At 35.2% G+C, this 23,960-nt stretch overlaps 1 protein-coding gene and 1 pseudogene across 1 annotated transcript in view; one reads left to right on the top strand and one right to left on the bottom strand.

Annotated features, from left to right (window-relative positions):
- The window catches only part of HFM1 (helicase for meiosis 1), a 109,238-nt gene that overhangs the window by 76,024 nt on the left and 9,254 nt on the right, over positions 1–23,960 (bottom strand). Inside the window, exons 4-12 of the mRNA XM_070786132.1 lie at positions 17,220–17,485; positions 16,917–16,964; positions 5,635–5,705; positions 5,063–5,195; positions 4,084–4,235; positions 3,463–3,540; positions 3,112–3,270; positions 864–1,064; positions 692–780 (exon numbers count right to left, since the gene is read on the bottom strand). Of these exons, the coding sequence (XP_070642233.1) occupies positions 692–780; positions 864–1,064; positions 3,112–3,270; positions 3,463–3,540; positions 4,084–4,235; positions 5,063–5,195; positions 5,635–5,705; positions 16,917–16,964; positions 17,220–17,485 (1,197 nt within the window). The remainder of the gene's footprint in view (positions 1–691; positions 781–863; positions 1,065–3,111; positions 3,271–3,462; positions 3,541–4,083; positions 4,236–5,062; positions 5,196–5,634; positions 5,706–16,916; positions 16,965–17,219; positions 17,486–23,960) is intronic.
- LOC109556068 (LIM domain transcription factor LMO4 pseudogene) lies at positions 6,992–7,736 on the top strand (annotated as a pseudogene).

The following is a 23,960-nucleotide window of genomic DNA, read 5'->3' as shown; positions in this document are numbered from 1 at the left end:
AGGGAAAACCCCCAAAATCTCAGGAAACACTTTCACTACAAGCATACTACCAATTAACTTCCTGAAGTTAACTAAATTTTTTCAAAATGTAAAAAATTCTTAAATTTAAATACATGATACACAGAAAAACTATTTTTAAAAAATCTATGGAGACCAAAGTAAACAAAATGTTGGGTATGTTAGACAAGTTTAGAAACCTTAGTAACAGAATCTTGGATAGAAAGAACCCCTAGAATGTTAACATTTAATAATTAGGTAGAAGAAGTGAAAACGGACTGAGATGGAGTAGAAAGCAAAATAGGAAGAAACATAGTAGACAGTGATCATGAAAACACACAGACTGGTGTTTTTAAATAAGGTAGGAGTGGTCAAATGTGTTAGAGGCTCCTGAGAGATGACTTGACAAGATTGGCTTTAGTAAACGATACAACATGGATTGGAAGTGAGTAAAAAAATGAAGAAATACGAATAATCTTTCAAATAGGGCTATGAAATAAAGAAGACAGGATCAACAGTTGTACTAAGATTCATTGTCTTATTAATCCTCCAAATTACTATTATCTTTATTTTACAGATAAGGAAGCAAGCTTGGGAAAGTCAAGTAACTTGAAAAGGTCAACCCAGTTTTCTCATCTCATTTACGTTATCCCTGAAAGTCTTTCTACATACAAGAAAATATTTTAAAATATACCTCTGTTTCTGTTCCACAGTCATAATAAATTTTGCATCTTTCACAAGAACCGAAGCAGCCTGTTGCACACCTTTCCTTGTTGCACAAAACTAAAAACGAATGAATAATTTTTATATTAATCATATTAAAAATTAAACATTACATTAAAAAATAATCAACCAACAATCCATACCACAAGTGTGGGTTTCTGATCAGAGTACGTTTGTATAATACTGGCAATTTTGTAGTTGAGGGTTAAATCAAACTTGAATTCAGTTTGGTTATCACTGCTGGGAAACCCAAGAACCACTTTCCGAAGTTTCACTGGTCTATGTCTCTCATCCATTTTCAGACATACAGCAGATCTTTCACCATCTGAAAGCCATTCTGCAATCTTTAAATGACAGAAACACACACAATGAATTTTTTTCTAGTAAAGTTTTATGGCTAACATGCCCAATTACAGATCACCTTAAAGTCAAGGTATAAAAATATTTAGTCAAGTAGTCTTTTTCAACATTACATATTTTAAAGATACTATTCAATTGATATATTGGTAAATATTTTCAATTAGCAGTGTTTCAAGATTACACCCACTTTTTAACATGATAAACTTTCAATTATTATTATTTTGTTTTAGTTTCCTTCTATAGAGTCTAAATTAAAACTAATTTCAACAAAGAAATTTAATTTCTCAGTAGCACTGTAACTTCTTTGCTATTTTTCAGATATATTTCAGATATATATTTCAGATATTGCTCAGATATAGCTGACACTTCTTTTGTGTTATACTGAATACTAGCTGAATAGTAGCAAAGTAATGATTGGCAAAGGCTGGCAAAGGTTGACAACTTTTCTAAACACAGAACAAATAAACACTTGTGAGATGGAAATGCCAAAAGCATATTTCAGACTCAATTCTAGAGTCCTTAGTTAATTTCTGGAACTGTGGAGAGCAATCCTTAACTTCACATAGACTGGTTAGGCTTCATGTTCTGCTCTGAAACAGTTTCTTTGACAGGAAGATTAATGAGTTTCTAACTGCATAGGAAGGAATTATTAAAACATCTTCAAGGCTCTCATAGGTACGGATGAGAACAAGAATTTACAATTTGAGAAGGCCAAGGATAAAGGCAAAACTGAGGAACAGGACTTATAGAAAGAGACAGATGGTGTTCACAGAAGTAATGATTATCACGAAGGGGAAGACAGTTTCAAGAATTAGAGTACTGATATTTAGTAATTGCTTACAAATCAATATAAAAGTTTAGTATCCCAATGTGAAAAAGGACAAAGTCTATGACCTGACAAGTTGCAAAACAAAAAGAACTTAAAGTGATTGACTAAAATATTAAAAATATTTACTTCAGTAGTAATCAAAGCAGTACAAAATTTTAAAATAAGGTACCATTTTCAATAACAAATGAGAACTATTTATAAGTAATAATAACAATAATTTCATTATATTATCCAGTGTTAGACTGCAGATAAATAGCTAATGGTAGAAGTATAAATGAATATAACATTTATTGACATGGAAACACTTAAAAGTAGCATGTAAGTCATAAATGAGTATGCATATTATGAATTCATCAATACATCTAGAAGGACAAATGCTGGTTTTTGTTGTTTATACATACTTTAAAATTTTCTCTATTAGTTTTGAATATAAGCAAAAGAAGTTGTCATTTTAAAAATAAAAATGATTAATTGTGTTAGAGTAAAGGCAAAATTTTACACTGGATTAGAGAATACTGTATAGCAGCTTTTATGAAAACAATTTCTAAGAATTAGCTGAGGGAACAAGTCACCTTACAAGTAGGCTGTTAAGTAAATAGGAGTGAGAAAGCAGAGGGAGACTGTCCTATTTTTCAAGCTTGCCAAAAAACTGAAGAAAAAAGTAGGACATGTATTTGTCATAGAAAGTATAATATTGCACAATTATTTCTTTACCTGTTCGCGTACCCTATTAACTTTGAGATCCTCCTGAAGAGCAGGGTCTATATGTTTTCACTTTTGCATCTATTAAGAGTGCCTACGACAATTCCAGGCAAATAGAAATGGGGGAGGTGGGTGGCAATCATTCAACTAATACTAATTACTTTTATTCTGTATCATATTTGCTAGACAACTAGAGTCAGCTGGTTACAACAATCATATTAGCCAGCTTTTTATGAAATGTCTAAAATCCATGAAATTATGACTTTTAGATACTAATAAACAATGGACTTGCACCAAACATACTTTATTAAATCCACTCAACCAAATTTCACGGCCTTAATACTGTCATAGCTATGAGATCTAACCATAACCTTCCACAACATACCTTCCAATTAAATTGGTTAGGTGATTTACAGAAAAAAACTCCTCACTTTTCTCTAAGATCAAATATTTCACTAAGCCATAAAAAGAAAAACTGATAGATTAAAATTCTAGCTTACGTCCTCAGCATTTGGAATCGTTGCAGATACAGCCACAAATCTCATTGGAATAATACTGTTGGTATTTTCTACAGCAGGAGATAAAATCTGCACAGTTTTCATTCTGCTGACTACAACTTCAAGAGTTGGTCCACGATTTTCATCTTTTACAACATGTACCTGAGAAAAAAATTAAGACTCATTAGCTAAAAACAAAAATCTATCTAGTCAACTAAAATGTAAAACAATATTAAACACACTTCCCTAAGAAAATAAGCATTTTCCCCTTGAAGGGATAAAGCACATATAGAGTTTGTCCATTCAAATCATCTCTTCATGTTTATATCTGAAAGTGAATAATGTGTTCACTACCTCATCAATGAGAAACAATCGAACCAGATGGACCAAAGAGTTGTCTCTCCATTTTCTAGTCATGCTATCCCATTTTTCCTAGGAAAAAAATGCAAGTGGTTTAATATATAAGGAATTGTAATAAGTATTATTAAGATATTGATAAAATTTTAAGATATTACAGATGATGGGCAATATTTTAGTTAATATTGATGTCTTAAAAGTATCCAAAGAGACTTATGGAATTTTGATAATACTGTGTTTAAAAAACTGAACCCCCATTTATTTTTAACTTTTACTCAAAGTTATAGTCTAATTACCCTTTTTAAGCTCTGCCAAGGTCCTCTCTCTATAATACATAACATTTGGATAAAAGAATATAGCAACAAGTATGATTATAAATTGTCCACAATAACAAACTGCCTATCCATATCTTTTGCCAATTTACTCCCTTTAATTGTTTATCTTTTACTTAATTGACTTGTTAGTGTTCCTTATATACCCTGAACAGTAGTACTTTTTGTTTGTTTGCTTCACATTGCAAATACATTCTTCTACTTTGTGTTTTCTTTTAGTTTTCATTCATGGTAAAGAGAAAGATATTTTCTAAAAAACAAAAAAATATATATAAATAACACCTACTGGAGTTGTCATAATAATATGGGCATGCTGAATCTCAAATAGGTCATCCATTACTGTATCTCCAGTGAGTTCTTTACAATTTAATCCTATTGGTCCAAATTTTTTTTTCCAATCATCAAAACGCTGACTACACAGGGCTTTTATTGGTGCCACTGCAATATAAGATATCCATTTTGAATGTCAGTGCAATTTAAAAATTATTTTCACAAATGTTAATAAAGTTAGCACACATCTAGATGCCACCTAATATTTATACATTAAAAGTTAATAACATAAACATATTCAGATATATAAAGTTAATCACTGAGCAGAACTAACAAGGGAAAATTGTAACTAATAGTGAAGAAAGGTAAGACAGGAAATTATCACCATTTATGATCATCGTCTTTTTTTAACCATGTGTATAAATTTGGGGTGGCTTCCCTCATGGCTCAGATAGTAAAGAATCCACCTGCAATATGGGAGACCTGGGTTGGGAAGATCCCTTGGAGGAGGGTATGGCAATCCACTCCAGTTTTCTTGCCTGAAGAATCCCCATGGACAGAGGAGCCTGGCAGACTACAGTCAACAGGGTTGCAAAGAGTCATGACATGACAGAATGACTAAGCACATATATTTTTTGATGAAAAAAATTTTAATATATATGTCTGGGAAAATATGTTTTGAAATCTGGGAAAATGTGTTTTGAATTCAATGGTAACAGGACCAAATGTGATATGGCTTTATTTAAAAAGTATGAGAAACTAAATAATAGGACTTCCCTGGTGGCTCAGACAGTAAAGTGTCTGTCTACAATGCAGGAGACCTGGGTTCAATCCCTGGGTTGGGAAGATCCAAATGTGATATGTCTTTATTTAAAAAGTATGAGAAACTAAATAATAATTCTTATGTCTTGAATTTGAACTTATTTCTTACTTTTACCTCAATGGGTTTTCATTATTATGATTAATTATTACTTTTTCAATATACAGATACTTACTGTAAACAATTTTAATGTTTGACCATGGCAATGGTACTTCCATTAACAGTCTTGTTATAGCTAGTTCAAACACTACAGTTTTCCCAGAACCAGTTGGAGCACAAATCACAAAATTCCTATCTGTATAAAGAAGCTAAAAAAATAAAATTTAATCAATCATAGGATAGAATTTTTGAATTCTCAGTTTGTTAGAAAATATGCCTTAGGAAGAGTCTATGGAATAATAGTTCAAACATCTTAACTTCTAAACTTACTAAAATAAGCTTGCTTTACATCTGCACTCTCAAAAATTAATACTATTAATAATTTATCATCAAGTTTTGTCAAAGTAATATGCTAGACCTAGAAGTAAATAATTTATTTAGCATTCAGAGACATTTTTATAAATCTAAACAACCCACCTATGAAAATTGCATGTGTTCATTTAACAAACATTTTTTGAGCCCCTATAATGTACCAATCACTGATAGCACTAAGGACATAAAAGTGAATGTGATCTGGTCCTTGTCCTTAGAGAGCACACAATCCAGTAAGAAAAGGTAGACAGGTAAATAATTAAACAAAATACTTACATCATCAAAGGCTTTGGACTGTATATAATTGAAATATGGGAATTCTTTGAAAATACTTCTAAATTTAGCAGCTGAGAATGACATTAAGGAGTCAAATATTTCAAAATTTTAAAAACGGGTTACTCAACTGAAAAATTAAATCAATATTGACTGACAATATTTAATTTCGAGGCTTTAATACTTGTATTTTGGCATCATAAGAAAGGAACAGACAGCTACAGAGGGAAGGATGGAGATGGCACCCCAAGAGGCTCAACTTAAAGAAAGGATCAGTGAACTTAAAAGACAGGACATTGGGGTTAATGCAATCAGGGGAGCAAAACCAAAAAGATTGACAAAGAGTGAAATTAGCTTAAGGGACTTATGGAACAACATCATGTGGACCAATATACACATTATAAGGGTCCCAGAAGAAAAAGACATAAAACTTATTTAAAGAAATAATGTATGAAAACTATCCTAGCATGGGGAAACAGACATCCAGATTCAAAAAAATCCCGGAAATTACCAGAGAAGGTGAATCTCAAGAGACCCATATTGAAACACACAGTAATTAAATTGCCAAAAGTTAAAGACAAAGGGCTTCCCTGATAGCTCAGTTGGTAAAGAATCCGTCTACAATGCAAGAGATTCTGGTTCAATTCCTGGGTTGGGAAAATCCACTGGAGAAGGGATAGGCTACCCGCTCCAGTACTCTTGGGCTTCCCTTGTGGCTCAGCTTGTAAACAATCCACCTGCAATGCAGGAGCCCTAGGTTTGATCCCTGAGTTGGTTAAGATCCCCTGGAGAAAGGAAACGTTACCCACTCCAGTATTCTGGCCTGGAGAATTCCAGGGACTATTCAGTCCATGGGGTCACAAAGAGTTGAACACAACTGAGCAACTTTCACTTTCACTTGCTGAACAAAAGACAAAGAGAGAACCTTAAAAGCAGCAAGGGAAAAGCAACTCATTACAAAGAAATTCCCATAAGACTATGAGTGAATATTTCAGCAAAACCCTGGTGGAGCAGATTGTGGAATGATAATTTTTGGGTGTGGAAAGAAAAAAACTGCCAACCAATAATGTTTTACGTAGCAAAGTTTTTCTTCAATTCTGAAGAGGTTTTGCTAGAAAAAAAAACTGAAGGTGTGGCAGCACTTGCTGCCGCTGCGCCGTGCTGCACGTGCCGAGGGCTTCTGCAGCTGCTCGCGCGGAGCCAGAGAAGAACGGCGAGAACAGATTGACACTTCTGCTCCCCGCAGCCGGACACTTACGTGGGACCCTTGCCCAACTCAGCCTCAGAGCTGCGCGTTAAAAAAAAAAAAAGCAGCCGCCGTCCCCTTTTGCAATATTGCAAGATAGGGGGAAAGCAGACCATGGTGAATCCGGACAGCACCTCCCAGCCGCCCCTGCTGACGGCCAGCTCCCTTTCCTGGAAGCTGTGCGCAAGCTGCGGGGGCAAGATTGCAGACCGCTTTCTGCTCTGTGCCATGGACAGCTACTGGCATAGCCGGTGCCTCAAGTGCTCCTGCTGCCAGGCGCAGCTGGGCGACATCGGCACGTCCTGTTACACCAAGAGCAGCATGATCCTTTGCAGAAATGACTACATTAGGTTATTTGGGAATAGTACTTGCAGTGCTTGTGGACTGTCAATTCCCTGCGAGTAAACTCGTCATGAGGACCCAAGGCAATGTGTATCATCTAAAGTGTTTTACATGCTCTACCTGCCGGAATCGCCTGGTCCCGGGAGATCAGTTTCACTACATCAATGGCAGTTTATTTTGTGAACATGATAGACCTACAGCTCTCATCAATGGCCATTTGAATTCACTTCAGAGCAATCCACTACTGCCAGACCAGAAGGTCTGCTAAAAGGTCAGAGTAATGCAGAATGCGTGCCTTCATCTTAGATCTTGTTTATCACAGGTGGATCCCATGTGTCTTCAGTAGACAAGTCACCTTTGTAGCTAGCACCAGTGCCAGCTCCATGCCATTGCACCTTCTTTAGTCTTGATTGCTCTTCCCGCATTTATGGGTGTATTAAAATGACTGAATATGAACATTAAGGACTCTGTGAACTTGAGCTAATGGGAGACTGTAGAGAAAATGAAAAAAGATCCACTGGAGGATATCTTTGGTGGGGGGAGAGGAGGGGAGGGAGCTTGGGAAGAGGGAAATGACTAATGAAGCTAATTAAAAGAAGCATTCAAATTTGCTTTCTACCCTCATTAACAATTAGCAGGGCACTGGCCAGAGTTTGTACCCTGTGTTTTACCTTAACAACATTCTGTTTGCTCTTTGTATATTTAAGTGTTGTAAGGAAATGTGTTTCAATCAAAACTGAACATGAGATAAAGGAAAGAGATGTGGCTTTTGTGATATTCTATCACAAACACTTTTATTGTATCTCTGTAAAATACATTGTATGTATACATTTAAGTGTTTTTATCCTAATGTTGCTACTCCCATGGCAAAGACAAAAAAAAAAAAAATGGGAAAAAAAATCAGGCTCATAGCAGCTACTATGTAGAAATTTCCCACTTCTAATTTGCTAAATGAAAAAAAAAAATCTTTTATTTGTGATATTTTCAGAGACATTTGCTCTAGTATGGTGTATTTAAATAATAAAAGCTTAAAAGAAAACAAAAAACAAAAAAAACTGAAGGTGTTGGTTACCACTAGACCAGTTTTACAAGAAATGCTAAAGGAAATTCTTCAAGCTGAAATGAAAGGATGCTAATTAGTAAAGGTAGTTAATCACTTACAACTCCAGTATAATGGTTAGAAGATAAAAGTACTGTATCTATAATAATTTATTATTGGATACACAATATTAAAAGATATAAATTGTGGCATCAGAAACAAAATGTGAGGGAGTATAAAATTGTAGAGCTTTTGTATGTGTTCAAATTTTTTATCAGTTTAAAAGAGACTGTTAAAACTGTAAGACTTTTTAATGGAAGTCTCAAGGTAACTACAAAACAAAACTCTACAGTTGATACAAAAGATAAATAGAAAAGAGCAAGAACACACCATTACAGAAAATCATCAAATCACAAAGGAAAAGAACAAGAGAAGAAAGAAGCAACAGAACACAAAATGTCAAAATACATTAAAGTGGCAATAGTAAGTCCATCTCTATCAATAAATACTTTAAAGGTAAATGGAATAAATTTTCTAATTAAAAGACATAAAAGTGGCTGAATGGACTTAAAAAACAAACAGGACTAACTTATTTGCTACCTACAAGAGATTCATTTCAGCTTTAAGGATACACATAGTTTGAAAGCAAAGGGATGGAAAAAGATATTCTATACAAATGGAAATCAGCACATAGTAAAGTAGCTCTACTTATATCAGCAAAATAAACTTAAAGACAAAAACTGTCATAAGAGACAAAGAGGTCATTATACAATGATAAAGCAGTTAATTCAAAAGGAAGATAGAGCAATTGTAAATACTTATGCAAACCAAACATTGGAACACCTAAATATATAAAACAAATATTAACAGATTTGAAGAGAGAAATAGACAGCAATACAATAATAGTAGGGACCTTCAAGATGCCACTTTCAACAATGGATAGATCATCCAAAAAGAAAATCAGCAAGGAAACACTAGACTTAAACTATGCCTTACACCAGATGGATCAAACAACTATACACAGAGCATTCCTTCTAGCAGAAACAGAATATACATTCTTCTCATGTGCCCATAGAACATTCTCCAAGATAGATCATAAGTTAGGGCACAAAACAAGTTTTAATAACGTTTTAAAAGAAGACTGAAATCATATCATGCCCCTTGTCCAATCACAATAACACAAAACTAAAAACCAACTAAAAGAAGAAAATTGGAAAATTCACAAATATATGGAGATTAAACCACAAGCTCCTGAACAACCATTAGGGTTAAAGAAGAAATCAATAGGGAACATACCTTGAGACAAATGAAATGAAAACATAACATACCAAAATTTATAGGATCCAATAAAAGCTGTTCTAAGAGGGAAGTTTATAGTGATAAATACCAAAATTAAAAAAAAAATCACAAATAAACAATCTAACTTCACACCTCAAGAAACTAAAAAATGAGGAACGAAATAAGTCCACAGTTAGCAGAAAAAGGAAATATCAAAGATTAGAGGAGAAATAAATAAAAAGAAACACCAGAAAAACAACAGAAAAGGTCAATAAAGAATACATTTATTCTGAAGAATAAACTTAAGTAAAAAGATCTGTATGTTGAAAATTATAAGACATTGATGAAAGAAATTGAAGATAAAAATAAATGGAAAGATATTTCATGTTCACGGATTCAAAGAGTTAATATTGCTGAAAGTCCACACTACTCTAAGTGATCTACAGATTCAATGCAATCTCTATCCAAATTCCAACTGCATTCTTCACAGAAATAGAAAAACAAATAAAAACTCATAGAAAACCACTAAAGAAAAAAAAAAAAAAACATCCAAAGCAATAAATACTAAAAAAGAACAAAGCTCTCCAGCCTTGTTTCCATAATATGCCCTGATTTCAAACTATATTACAAAGCTATGGTAATCAAAACAGTATGATATTGACATTAAAAACAGACATATAGATCAATGGAACAAAATATCCAGCCCAGAAATAAACCTACGCCAATATGGTCAATTAACTTTCATCAAAGGAGCCATGAACTAGGAACGGATAATCTCTTCAATAAATGGTGATGGGAAAATTGGATATCCACATGCAAAAGAATGAAACTGGACCCCTATCTTACATCATATGCAAATATAAGCTCAAAATGGATTAAAGACTTTAAAAGAAGACTTGAAATCATAAAACTCCTAAACAAAAACAAAGGGGAAATGCTTCTTAACACTGGTTTTGGCAATGATTTTTTGGATTTGATGCCAAAAGTGAAAGCAACAGATGCAAAAATAAACGAGTTTAAATATATATCAAACTAAAAAGCTTTTGCACTGTAGAAAGAAGAAACCATCAACAAAATGAAAAGGAAACCAATGGAATGGGAGAAAATATTTGCACACCACACATCCACCAAGGGTTAATATCCAAAATATACAAGGAACTTACAAAACTCAAAAAACAAATAATCCAGTTTAAAAATAGGCAAAGGATCTGAACAGACATTTTCCCGAAGAAGGCATACAAATGGCTAACAGCACATGAAAAGGTTATCATCCCATGAAAAAGTCACCACATCATCCCTGTTCACTAGGGAAATGCCAGTCAAAATCATGAGATAGCACCTAACACTTACAAATCAAAAAGATAAGAGATAAATACTGGCAAGGACATGGATGAAAGGGAATCCTTGCATACTACTGGTAGGGATATAAATCAAAACAGTCATTATGGAAAAGAGTATGGAGTTTCCTCAAAAAATTCAAAACAGAAGTACCATATCATCCAGCAATCCCTGGGTTATATCCAAAGGAAACAAAATCAGTATCTCAAAGGGTTCAGGATGGGGAGCACATGTATACCTGTGATGGATTCATTTTGATAATTGGCAAAACTAATACAATTATGTAAAGTTTAAAAATAAAATAAAATTAAAAAAAAAAAAAAGAAATGTCTGTACACCTGATTTCACTGCAGTTATTATTTACGGTAGCTAAACCATGGAAACAACCTAACCATTAAGAAATAAATGGATAAAGAAAAAATATATACAACAGACTATTATTCAGCTTTTAAAAAGAAGGAAATTCTGCCTTTTGTGACAACATGGATGAAACATCATACAAAGTGAACTAAGTCAGACAGAGAAAGACAAATCCTGCATGGTATCACTTACAAGTGGAATCCTAAAAAAAAAAAAGGTCAAACTCATAAAAATGAGTTGCCAGGGGCTGGGGATACAGGAGAAACAGAGGCTGGTAAAAGAATACAAATTTTTAGCTATAAGAAGATTAACATATGAGGACCTAATGTATAAAACGGTGAGTAGAGTTGAAAATAACTGTATTATTTGCTGAGAGAGTTGAACTTGTGTTCTCACCCAAAAAAATTTTTTAAAGGTAAATATGTGAAGTGACAGATGTGTTAACTAACTTGATGGTGGGAAACTTTTGTAATGTATATGTTTTTCAAACTACCATATTGAACACTTTAAATATAATTTTATTTGTCAATTATACCTTAATAAAGCTGGGGTGGAGGAGGAATTAAATTATTCCAGTCCCCAGGCACATTCCATATTCTGAAAAGAACTTATAAGGTCCTTGTAGAGAAACAAGACTATCCAAGGGTTCAGTTCAGTTCAGTTCAGTCGCTCAGTTGTGTCCGACTCTTTGCGACCCCATGAACCACAGCACACCAGGTCTCCCTGTCCATCACCAACTCCCAGAGTTCACTCAGACTCACATCCATCGAGTCGGTGATGCCATCCAGCCATCTCATCCTCTATCGTCCCCTTCTCATCCTGCCCCCAATCCCTCCCAACATCAGAGTCTTTTCCAATGAGTCAACTCTTCGCATGAGGTGGCCAAAGTACTGGAGTTTCAGCTTTCGCATCCTTCCTTCCAAAGAACACCCAAGGCTGATCTCCTTTAGAACGGACTGGTTGGATCTCCTTGCAGTCCAAGGAACTCTCAAGAGTCTTCTCCAACACCACAGTTCAAAAGCATCAATTCTTTGGCACTCAGCTTTCTTCACAGTCCAACTCTCACATCCATACATGACCACTGGAAAAACCATAGCCTTGACTAGATGGACCTTTGTTGGCAAAGTAATGTCTCTGCTTTTCAATACGTTATCTAGGTTGGTCATAACTTTCCTTCCAAGGAGTAAGCGTCTTTTAATTCCATGGCTGCAGTCACCATCTGCAGTGATTCTGGAGCCCAAAAAAATAAAGTCTGATACTGTTTCCACTGTTTCCCCATCTATTTCCCATGAAGTAATGGGACCAGATGCCATGACCTTTGTTTTATGAATGTTGAGCTTTAAGCCAGCTTTTTCACTCTCCTCTTTCACTTTCATCAAGAGGCTTTTTAGTTCCTCTTCACTTTCTGCCATAAGGGTGGTATCATCTGCATATCTGAGGTTATTGATATTTCTCCAGGCAATCTTGATCCCAGCCTGTGCTTCCTCCAGCCCAGGATTTCTCATGATGTACTCTGCGTATAATAAGCAGGGTGACAATATACAGCCTTGACGTACTCCTTTTCCTATTTGGAACCAGTCTGTTGTTCCATGTCCAGTTCTAACTGTTGCCTCCTGACCTGCATATAGGTTTCTCAAGAGGCAGTTCAGGTGGTCTGGTATTCCCATCTCTTTCAGAATTTTCCACAGTCTATTGTGATACACACAGTCAAAGGCTTTGGCATCATCAATAAAGCACAAATAGATGTTTTTCTGGAACTCTCTTGCTTTTTCCATGATACAGTGGATGTTGGCAATTTGATCTCTGGTTCCTCTGCCTTTTCTAAAACCAGCTTGAACGTCTGGAAGTTCACAGTTCACATATTGCTAAAGCCTGGCTTGGAGAATTTTGAGCATACTTTACTAGCGTGTGAGATGAGTGCAGTTGTGTGGTAGTTTGAGCATTCTTTGGCATTGCCTTTATACTTTGACAATAAGATCTGACAGAAGACATGCAAACATATATGTGAAAATATATCAGAACTAAGCATGAAGTTTATCTTTTCCAGAGTGATATTTTTTTCTTATTCATCTTGATTAGGCCACTTGATTTTTATCTCTTTTTTAAAATCCCAAATTTCATTTTTTTTAACTGTTGATTATGTTTCATTAGCTGATATATTTTGTTGCTGGTCACTTAATCCCTTAATTCCTTTGTTTTTGGTAATTTAGTTGTGCTAAGTGGTGGATTTAATTGCAATTATCAGCATATTGGCTCAACAGGAACTTAAATCAGCCTTCCTCTAAGAACGCTCAAAAATAGTAGTAGATATAAAGAATAAACTGTCTCCTTTCCAAGTTAAGAGTCTATTGCCAGTTGGGGAGATATTAATACTTACATGGTTTTCTTATTAGTTTTGAGTCACATTTGTCAACTACACTTAGTAAACACTATGCAGAATACATTACTAGATTTAGAAAGCTGAGGAAGTTGTAAATAAAGAAGAAGGTGAGTTCCAGAAACTGAGGCTGTTACAATCTATTAGGAGATATAAAACAGATAATACATTTCAGAATACAAGTATGTAGCTATTTAAGCAATTACATTTTTATAAAGATATAAAAAATTTGACAGATTGTGGTAAGTGATCCTGTTAAAAGTTATACCAAAGCACATTACAGCTCTGCTCAAATTCCCCCATTTCTCTCAAAGTATTGGCCACAAGGCCCTACATAATCTTGCCTCCCCACTTCACCTTTGTGTTTCTGACCTCATGTGTCTACTACTCTTGCTTCTGATTCATTTCCTCCAGCTTCTTTTTCTAAAGACCCACCCTGATTCCTGGGCTTCCTTGATAGCTCAGTTGGTAAAGAATCTGCCTGCAATGCAGGAGACCCTGGTTCAATCCCTAGGTCGGGAAGATCCACTGGAGAAGGGATAGACTACCCACTCTAGTATTATTGGGCTTCCCTTGTGGCTCAGCTGGTAAGGAATCCGCCTGCAATGCGGGAGACCTGGGTTGGGAAGATCCCCTGGAGAAGGAAAAGTCTACCCACTCCAGTATTCTGGCCTAGAGAATTCCATGGACTGTATAGTCCATTGGGTCACAAAGAGTCGGACACAACTTCACTTTCACTTTTCTTTCTTTATCCTAATTCTTCTATTTAATTCTAATCCTAAACGTCTATTCCAGCATTCCCAATTTAATCTCCTTTACTCTGCCCCATATTTTTCTTTTCTCATATTATTTATAACCTCCTAAAATACCATAGGACTTATTTATATACTGTTACAATTGTTCCCCACCTCCATCTCAAAAATGTTAACTTCTCAAGGGTAAGAATTCACTGTCTGTTTTCTTAACTGGCATATCACAAACCTGGCACATAGTAAGAACTCAATTTATGCAGGTTTGTATATATTAAATCAAGCAGATAACTCACAAATCTTTAGTTTACTTTCAGTTGTATACTATGTCAGAATACTCATTCCAAAACAAAAACGTAATACTAAGTTTGTCAATCCATCAGCTTTTGAATGAATCTCATTTTTTCCTTCAAAATATATCTCTTCCTTTAAAATATTTATTTTTAACAAGCCCACAAGTTGGTCATCATGCTGGTTTTTCTCTCAATAGGTAGTTCCACGTCAATTTACACTTGCAAAAATGAATCTATGATTCAGAGTAGATGTAAAATCAGTTTTCTAGCTTATGAGAAAACTCAACTACTAAGTACATCATTTACTATCTCTATCAACATTTGATATCGAATTTTTCCTTTTGTCCAACAAATTCTCAGCAGTCTCCCAGTAATTATATGTTATAATAGTGTATGGGGGGGAGGGGATGTCTGCAGACCTGAAAATGACAAAGTACTGTGGCAGGATCAATGTGATCAAACTTCTATAGTCCTCAGGATTCAAATATAGCAAAATTCTGTAAAATAATCAGAAAATAAGTCCAAGAAGTCCCCAAAGTCTCACATTATCATGAGTAGGATACAGTCTTCCACTTTAAATACACACTTGGAAACAATAAAGTATAGTAAGTTCAGTGAGTTTGACAGAAAATGATACAAGGGACACAAGAGTAGGCAGCAGTCTTAACTAACAAAGAGACCTAAGTAGTAGAACCACTTCAGCTGTGCTAAGATAGCAAGAAAATCTTTAAAACGCTTCAAAAATAAGTGTCATAATATGGCCAGTTCAGGTATGGGATAAGAATTTCCCATCATACAGATAATGAAACTAACTGTTTACTGCTAACGTGTTTCCTACATTCCCACACCAGAATTTATTTAGGTCACCAGACAGAAGGAAATGCAGTGAGATTGAGATGCCATGGTAAATAGGAGCACTAACGGCTAGCCATGTGTGACATTATTATATAATCAATTATAACCCTTCTATAATCTGCTCCTCCCATTCCACCCACTCATTTATCTGCATTGAAGGCAACTTTTCACAAGTGGCCAAGCAAACGTTTTCTAACTATACTTCAGAATTATCTCAGTCCTCAGGATACCCAGGATAAGAATCACTCATCCCTAGATTTCTCCAGCTCAACTACCTAATATCTGAAATTCAGTTTCTGTTTTGCCAACTAGATCATTATTTTTGTGGATTCTAGAACATTCTCCAGCTTTGAGTCACTAATTCCATAATCCTAAAGCATGGTTTTGGTAATGTAACTTGACTTGCTCAAAAATACTTCATGGTTTCTCTTCATGGCTTAATAAATATATAAAAAGTAAAAGCAAAAACTTCTGACTTGGTATTCATGGCATTAAATGATCTAATCCTAATATACCTAACCATCATTATTTTCTATTAATACTACCCTTTTTTAAAATATATTTATTTTAATTGGAGGCTAATTACTTTACAATATTATATTGGTTTTGCCATACATCAACATGAATATTACCCTTTAATCATAACTTTTTTCACCCAAGCTGGAATTCTTGTTCTTTTCAAACATATTCCATACTTTCTTATCCTCCCCCTTCCTCAGGGCTACTTTTTTGCCAGAACAACTTCCCTACTTTATATGGCTTTCAATGTATTTAAACATAAGAAGATACACAAGGTTTGGTCCTTGCCTTCAAGGAGTCCATAGGTCAAAGGGAAATAGTCACAGAAACAGCTGATGAATTATAAAATAGAATAAATATAGTGTGACAGACATACACAAACTATCAAAGAAAAAATGTTACCTTCAGATACGTACTCAAAACATACGTACTCAAAATATTTACATTGGAAATGCCCAGAAATATAAAATAGTATAAACTACAAACTAGGTTCTTTCAAAAATTACTCAGTTTGTAAAAATGTCCCCAATCTATAGAATATCCCATTCTCAGTCATTTCCCCTACCCACGTTTATACCAATACCTAAAAAATAAGAAATTATCTGTATCAATCTGTAAGTAAATATGCTAAAAGTTCATTCCATAATATAAATCTCATATCTGTACTTGCCACTGACTGGTAACCAACAGTTCACAACTGGCACCAGTCTGCAGATGACACTTTCAGTAGCACTATCACACATATTGGGACTCCTACATGACCCAAAAGATCCACATTTCCCTCTTTTGCTCTGTCAGCCAAAACAAACAGAAATGCAATGAAAATAAAATGCTTTAAAATTATGACATCAAATATAATGCTAATGTAGTAAAAAACTTTAAAGGATACGAATTTCTGTGACAGCCTTCAAGGAATCTAAACTTTTTTCTGTTACCCCTAGGGAAAAAAAAAATCCTACATTCTTACGGATATTTTTAAACTTTTCCATAAAAGCTACTTCAATAGAATTTGTATAAACTTTTTACTAAAAGAATAGATAAAACAATATTATATCACAGGTTAAAAAAATGCAATATAATAAATTGCACATAGAATAACAACCTACTCAAATTTATTTTTGTATTCTTACCTATACTAAGAAATACAAACTAGACTACTCATAAAATAAAGTAAAAAAAAGCAAGAAATTACCTTGAACTGTATGAGGCTGGGATGCAACTGGAAAAAGTGGTGCTTTGATTATGCCTTCTCTGATTTCAGAAGCAAAAAGTGTATCAGTGGCTGTCAAAATGTTACAGTCTGAATATTGAGGTTTCTGCTTACTATTGCTATCTTTCCATGATTTCCCTTTGTTCACTTCTGTTTGGACAATTTTCACTGAGCCAGTATTAGAGTCCAAGTTTGCACTGTCATTGGAATAACCATCTTCATGTATATTATCAGATATTTTAAATAACCTGCAAAAAATTTTGCATATGTAATCATTACTTAGAACATAAAAAACTAGGATAAAATTGGTTTCTTTAAAAATACCTATAGGTCATGGCTTATTAGAACATAAAAGCTAATCATTCTCCTAAAGTGCTGCTGCTGCTGCTAAGTCACTTCAGTCATGTCTGACTCAGTGTGACCCCATAGATGGCAGCCTACCAGGCTCCCCGATCCCTGGGATTCTCCAGGCAAGAACACTAGAGTAGGTTGCCATTTCCTTCTCCAATGTGTGAAACTGAAGTCTCTCAGTCGTGTCTGACTCTTTGCGACCCCATGGACTGTAACCTACCAGGCTCCTCCGTCCATGGGATTTTCCAGTCAAGAGTACTGGAGTGGGTTACCATTGCCTTCTCCTTCTACGAACGTATGATTTACTAAATTTACCAATTATGGCTTATTAGAACACAAAAGCTAATCATTCTTCTAAAGTATGATTTGCTAAATTTATCACCTAATTATGTCTTTTCACTTTCTTAAAACTCAGATAAATCCATCTGTGGTGGCCAGCCTCTGAGACAGCTCTGATGCTCCTTGTATCCTGGTGCTCACTTTTTTGGAGTTACCTTCTTTGCATCAGGACTTGCCTATAAGACTAGCAGAATGCTGTGGAAGGACAAGCATGTGACATCTAAGGCTAGGTCATAAAAGACTGTCACTTCCACATAGTCTCTTAAATCATTCATTCTGAGGGGACCTAGCCATTATAACATGAGAACACTGAAGCAATCTTACAGAGCAGCCCATGTGGACAGATTCTTGTCAGTAACTAGCACCAACTTCCCAAGCACTGTTCAATAATCACTTGAGTGTAAGAAATGGCTCTCTGCAAAGTTCTGTAAAACAAAGAAAGGCCATCTTTATGATTGTAATTTACTATAGTTGACTGATTCAAAGACAATCCATCAAAGTAATGGATGGATTCCCTTAATAGCCCTAAGGGAAGAAGTAATCAATAAGATTCCTAATAATACAACACTAGCAGCAGCAGCAGCAAGTTATAGAATAAGTAATAGAGCTGACAGCAGGTTATCAGTCTTACAGAATTCTGTAAGGAATGACACCCAAATAATTACAATACGAATACAAAATATTTTCTGTTATTTTCACTATTACTCTTAATGACAGGTTTTTTTGTGTTAGTCACTTCAGTTGCATCCAACTCTTTTCGACCCCATGGACTACAGCCCGCAAGGCTCCTCTGTTCATGGGATTTCCCAGGCAAGGATACTGGAGTGGGTTGCCATTTCCTTCTCCAGGGGATCTTCCTGACCTAGAAATTGAACCTACATCTCCTGCATTGCAGGGAGATTCTTTACCATCTGAGCCACCAGGGAAGCCCAAGTTTTTGTATGAGACAGTCATGTATGGATGTGAGAGTCGGATTATAAAGAAAGCTGAGCCCCAAAGAATTGATGCTTTTGAACTGTGGTGTTGGAGAAGACTCTTGAGAGTCCCTTGGACTGCAAAGAGATCCAACCAGTCCATCCTAAAGGAAATCAGTCCTGAATATTCATTGGAGGACTGATGCCAAAGCTGAAACTCCAATACTTTGATCACCTGATGTGAAGAATTGACTCATCTGAAAAGACCCTGATGCTGGGAAAGATTGAAGGTAGGAGAAGAAGGTGACAAGGATGAGATGGTTGGATGGCATCACTGACTCAATGAACATGAGTTTGAGTTAACTCCAGGAGTTGGTGATGGACAGGGAGGCCTGGCGTGCTGCAGTCCATGGGGTCGCAAAGAGTCAGACACGACTGAGTGACTGAACTGAACTGAATCGAATCTTTCAAAAAACTAGAGACATGTATTCTAAAACAAACTATAGAGCTGCATCGTCCAATGGTAGCAGTTCTGTTTTTGAAGACAGAAAATGCAAAAGCAGATGGTTAATCTTTCATAATACAACAGAATCCCATTTTAAAATGGTATTGAAAACAAGGAAAACACTGATACCAACAGTGCTATATGCTGTGATATCACTTAAAAGCACAGATTTTGGAATCAGACAAACCTGGGTATAAATCAAAAGCTCCTCCACTTTCTATCTGTATGACTTTAAAGTTAGAGTTTGAAATAGATTTTTCCAACTGTAAAAATATTATCCACACAACTATTTAAATTCCCTGAACTTCATATTCTCCCTAGGTCCTTTGGCTCTTCCATGCCACACTCTCTTATGTCCTGTGCTTCTTTACTGAATTTTATATTTACTTCCTGCTCTTAACAAAAATATTTACTTGCCCTGGAAAACTCTCGCTCTTAAAAAAACTCTTAAGTGGACAAACTGCTAATTCTCTCACATTTCTTCTCCACACCAAATTTACACCATTATGTTTCTACTCTCTCACAAAAGTATCTGTGCTGTCTAGCTATGCAAAATTGTATTCCTCCTCATTGCATATATCCTATATCAACCTCTGTTCACTTTAGAATCTTTTCCTCTTAATTACAAGCTCTTCCATAAACTGGGTGGTTGTTGTTCAGTTGCTCAGTCTAGTCGGACTCTTTGTGACCACGTGGACTGCAGCACGCCAGGCTTCCCTGTCCTTCACCATCTCCCAGAGTAACTGAGTTACTTTACCATCTACATAGACAACCCATTCAAAGTTCTACCCTCTACGTTTCTTAGCCTTTTATCTCTAGTAGCTTTCTCCCTCATCTGATTTCAGTCACCTACTCTCCCGCCTTAGATGTTACCATTATCCTCTTCTCAAAACAACAATTCTAAAAAATCATTTTCTGACCACAACCTCCTATCCTTTTAGCTTGTTTGCTCAAGGTACTAATGAGGTCAAAGAAAAAAATTACTATAATTAACCTCTTTATTTTCTCCCAAACCATCTTCCCCTTCACTTTTCTCAGGTACCTTGAATGCATTTAATACCATGACATATCTTTTCAATCACTCTCTTATCAATATTCTAAACCCCTCTCCCCTTTTATACTTTTATCATACTTATCTTGCAAATCTGAAATTCTATGTAAATCTATCTACTATATTTTCATAATTGCAGTCAAGTGGTAGAACACTATTGAAAAAAGCACAACTGTTAGGTAGATGAATAATATTCAAATTCAAATTCACATCAGCCAAGACTGAAGAAACAAAATCAATATACAAAAATCAACTGTATTTCTATACATTTTCAATGGACAATCTGAAATTCCACTTAAAATAACATCAAAAAGAATAAGTACTTATGAGTAAATGTAACAAAATAAGTATAAGACTTGTCCACTGAAAGCTACAAAATATATTTGAAAGAAATTAAAGAAAATCTAAATAAGTGGAAATATCCCATGTTTACAGATTGGTAATCCTTAGTAAAATGCTTTTTTAAATCTGTGAGTAATTCTAGCAAAGTGTTATACCAAATGCACAGTAGTGGGAACTCCCAAATTTGTAGACTGCAAGGCAGAAATTTGGGTAGCCTGTCACCCTATTTGTGGCTGGCATTTGAAGTAGGGTAGTCTTGTGGGACTGAATCCTTACTTAACTCTTGCAGTCTGATGCTAACTCTAGGAGTTAGTAAGAAAATTGAATTGTATTGTTGCACACCAATTGATATTGAAGAGTCAGATAAATGGATGGTAAGAAAACACTCCAGACTTTCCATTCATGGTCAATGGATTATAAGTGCAAGTGTCATGTCATTCAATGGGGAAAGAACAGTTTTGTTTTGCTTTTAACAAATGGTGCTGGAACAACTGGATATCTATGTGCAAAAGAATGAAGCTGGGCTTCTACTTTGTACTATACTGAAAAAATTAACTCAAAATGGATGATAGACCCAAATGTAAGAGCGAAATCTTAGAAGAAGATGTAGGAGTAAGTCTTTACAACCTTGGATTAGGCAATGGTTTCTTAGATAGGACACCAAAAATCCAATCAAAAATTAGAAAAATTGGAATTCATCAAAATTAAAAACTTTTGGCCAGCTAAGGATATGAACAGAAAAGTGAAACACAGCACACAGAATGTAAGAAAATATTTGCTACTCATATAACTGATAAGGGATTTTCAACCCGAATAAGTAAAGGACCCTTACAACTCAACAATAAAAAGACAACACAATTTTAAAAACAGATCAAGGATTTGAATAGACACTACTCCAAATAAGATATATAAATAGCCTATAGTCACATGGAAAGCTGCCCAAAACCTTTAGTCAGCAGAAACACACGAATCAAAACCACAATGAGACATACATCACACCCATTTTGTATGGCTATAATAGAAAAGACAGACAACAAGTACTAGCAAGGAGGTGGAGAATTCAGAAACTCCATATACTGCTAGTGAAATTGTTCAGCGGTATAGTTACTTTGGGAAAAGGAAATGGCAACCCACTCCAGTATTCTTGCCTGGAGAATCCCAGGAACAGAGAAGCCTAGTGGGCTGCTGTCTACAGGGTCGCACAGAGTCGGATACGACTGAAGCGACTTAGCAGCAGCAGCATAGTTACTTTGTAAAACAATTTGGCAGTTTCTCAAAAAAAGATAAATATAGAGTTAATATATGACCCAGCAATTCCACTTCTAAGTATAAATCCAAAAGAATTAAAATACATTTGACCCTTGAACAACATAAGTTTAAACTGCATTGGTCTACTTATACTCGGATTTTTTTCTTCTTCAATAAATACTACAATACTATATAATCTGAGTTGGTTGACTCCACTGATGCAGATTTACAGATAAGGAAAACCAACTATAAAGTTGTATTTCAATTTCTGACTTCCCAGGAGGTCAACACCCTATTCACACAAAAACTTACATCTGAATTTTCATGGCAACATTATTCATAATAGCCAAAAAGTGGAAACAAATCAAAAGTTCACCAATTGACAGATCAATAAACAAAATGTGATATACCCATTCAATGAAATGTTACTGGCCATAAAAAGAATAAAGTACTGATGTATGACAGAACATGGTTGAACCTTGAAAATGTTGTGCTAAGAGACAGAAGCCAGACAGAAAAGGCTCCACTTATAATATTAAATATTTAGAATAGGAAAACCCACAGAAACAGAAAACAATTAGTAAATGCCAGGGCTGGGTGAGGGATGGAGAAATGGGGAGTAACTTAATGAGTACAGAGTTAGTCTGGGGCAGCAAAAATTGTATAGTAGTGATGGTTGCACAACTCTGTGACTGTTCTAAAACCTATAAATTGTACACTTCAAAACAATGTATTTTATGATATGTGAATTACATCATAATAAAATTTATTTAAAAATTCACAGACATCAACCTCAACTGGGACCTTCACAATGTCCAACAATTCTACCATTATTCTAATTAGATTGCTTTCCCATTTTCCATAATTTCTTCCACCCTTCTCATACTTGCTCAATACCTCTACTTTCCCCCTCAAATTCCACAGATGACTTCATCTCTTATGTTAAAAAAAAATCAAAAACTATCAATGATATCTCTTCTGAATCCTAAACCCATATATCCAATTGTCTATTTGGACATTTTGTAAGTACTTAAAACAACATGTACAAATTTGTACTCATCACCTTCCTCTATTCTTCCTTCACAGTTTCTACATCATGAAAGAATACTATCATCCTTCATCAATCTGGTTCAAGCCAGACATCTAGGATTCAGGTCCTAGGTCAGGCTACCATTTTCTCTCATCTAGACTAATAAAATAATCTAAATGACCCTTCACAATGTATTCTAGTTCTCTTCTAATTTATCCTACTGGGGCAAAAATGGACTTTAAATAAAAAAAGAATATCTAATTTTACCTCTCTGCTCAAAACCCAGGACCTTAGGGCAACAGTTCTCAAACTTTTGTGTGCCTAACTATCATTCAAAAAATGTGTTAAAAATGAAGATTCCTCGGTCCCATCCCCACCTTGATCCAGAGTGTGATTCAACAGATCTAAGAAAGGAACCAGGAATCCAAATTTTTTAACAAGCACTCCATGTGATTCTGATGCAGTGAGTTCACAGGCCACAATTTAATAAGCACTACCTTAAAAGTACAAAATGTTTCACTCCCTACAAGATTCTGAATGACTTGGCCCCTCCATACTTTGTCTCTTAGCATGCTCTCATTCTCTCTCACTTTAAACTATAAAAATTTCTAAGAATAAGCCAAGCTCTAGTCCATTTGCACAGACTATTCCTTCTGCCTGCAACATTCTACTTTATTTGCACTCAGCTTGACTTTATTCTTCCTTAAACTTACAAAATCATTTCTTCAGGAACATCTTCCCTGATTGTGCAGCAGATTAGGATCCCATATTAACAGCCATTCTCAAATGATGGTCAAGATTCAGAGAGTTCATAGGATCAAAACAATTTCCATAACACTTTTTCCCCATCACTTTAATTTATAATATGGTTAAATATCAATAGATATAACCCAAAAAAGTAAAAGCTCTATGGGAATCCTCAATAATTTTTAAGTGGAAAGGG

Source organism: Bos indicus, chromosome 3, assembly GCF_029378745.1.
Source record: "Bos indicus isolate NIAB-ARS_2022 breed Sahiwal x Tharparkar chromosome 3, NIAB-ARS_B.indTharparkar_mat_pri_1.0, whole genome shotgun sequence".
Taxonomy (NCBI): Eukaryota; Metazoa; Chordata; class Mammalia; order Artiodactyla; family Bovidae; genus Bos; species Bos indicus.
The sequence above is the reverse complement of the archived record's forward strand: the minus strand, read 5'-3'. Positions and strand labels throughout refer to the sequence as shown.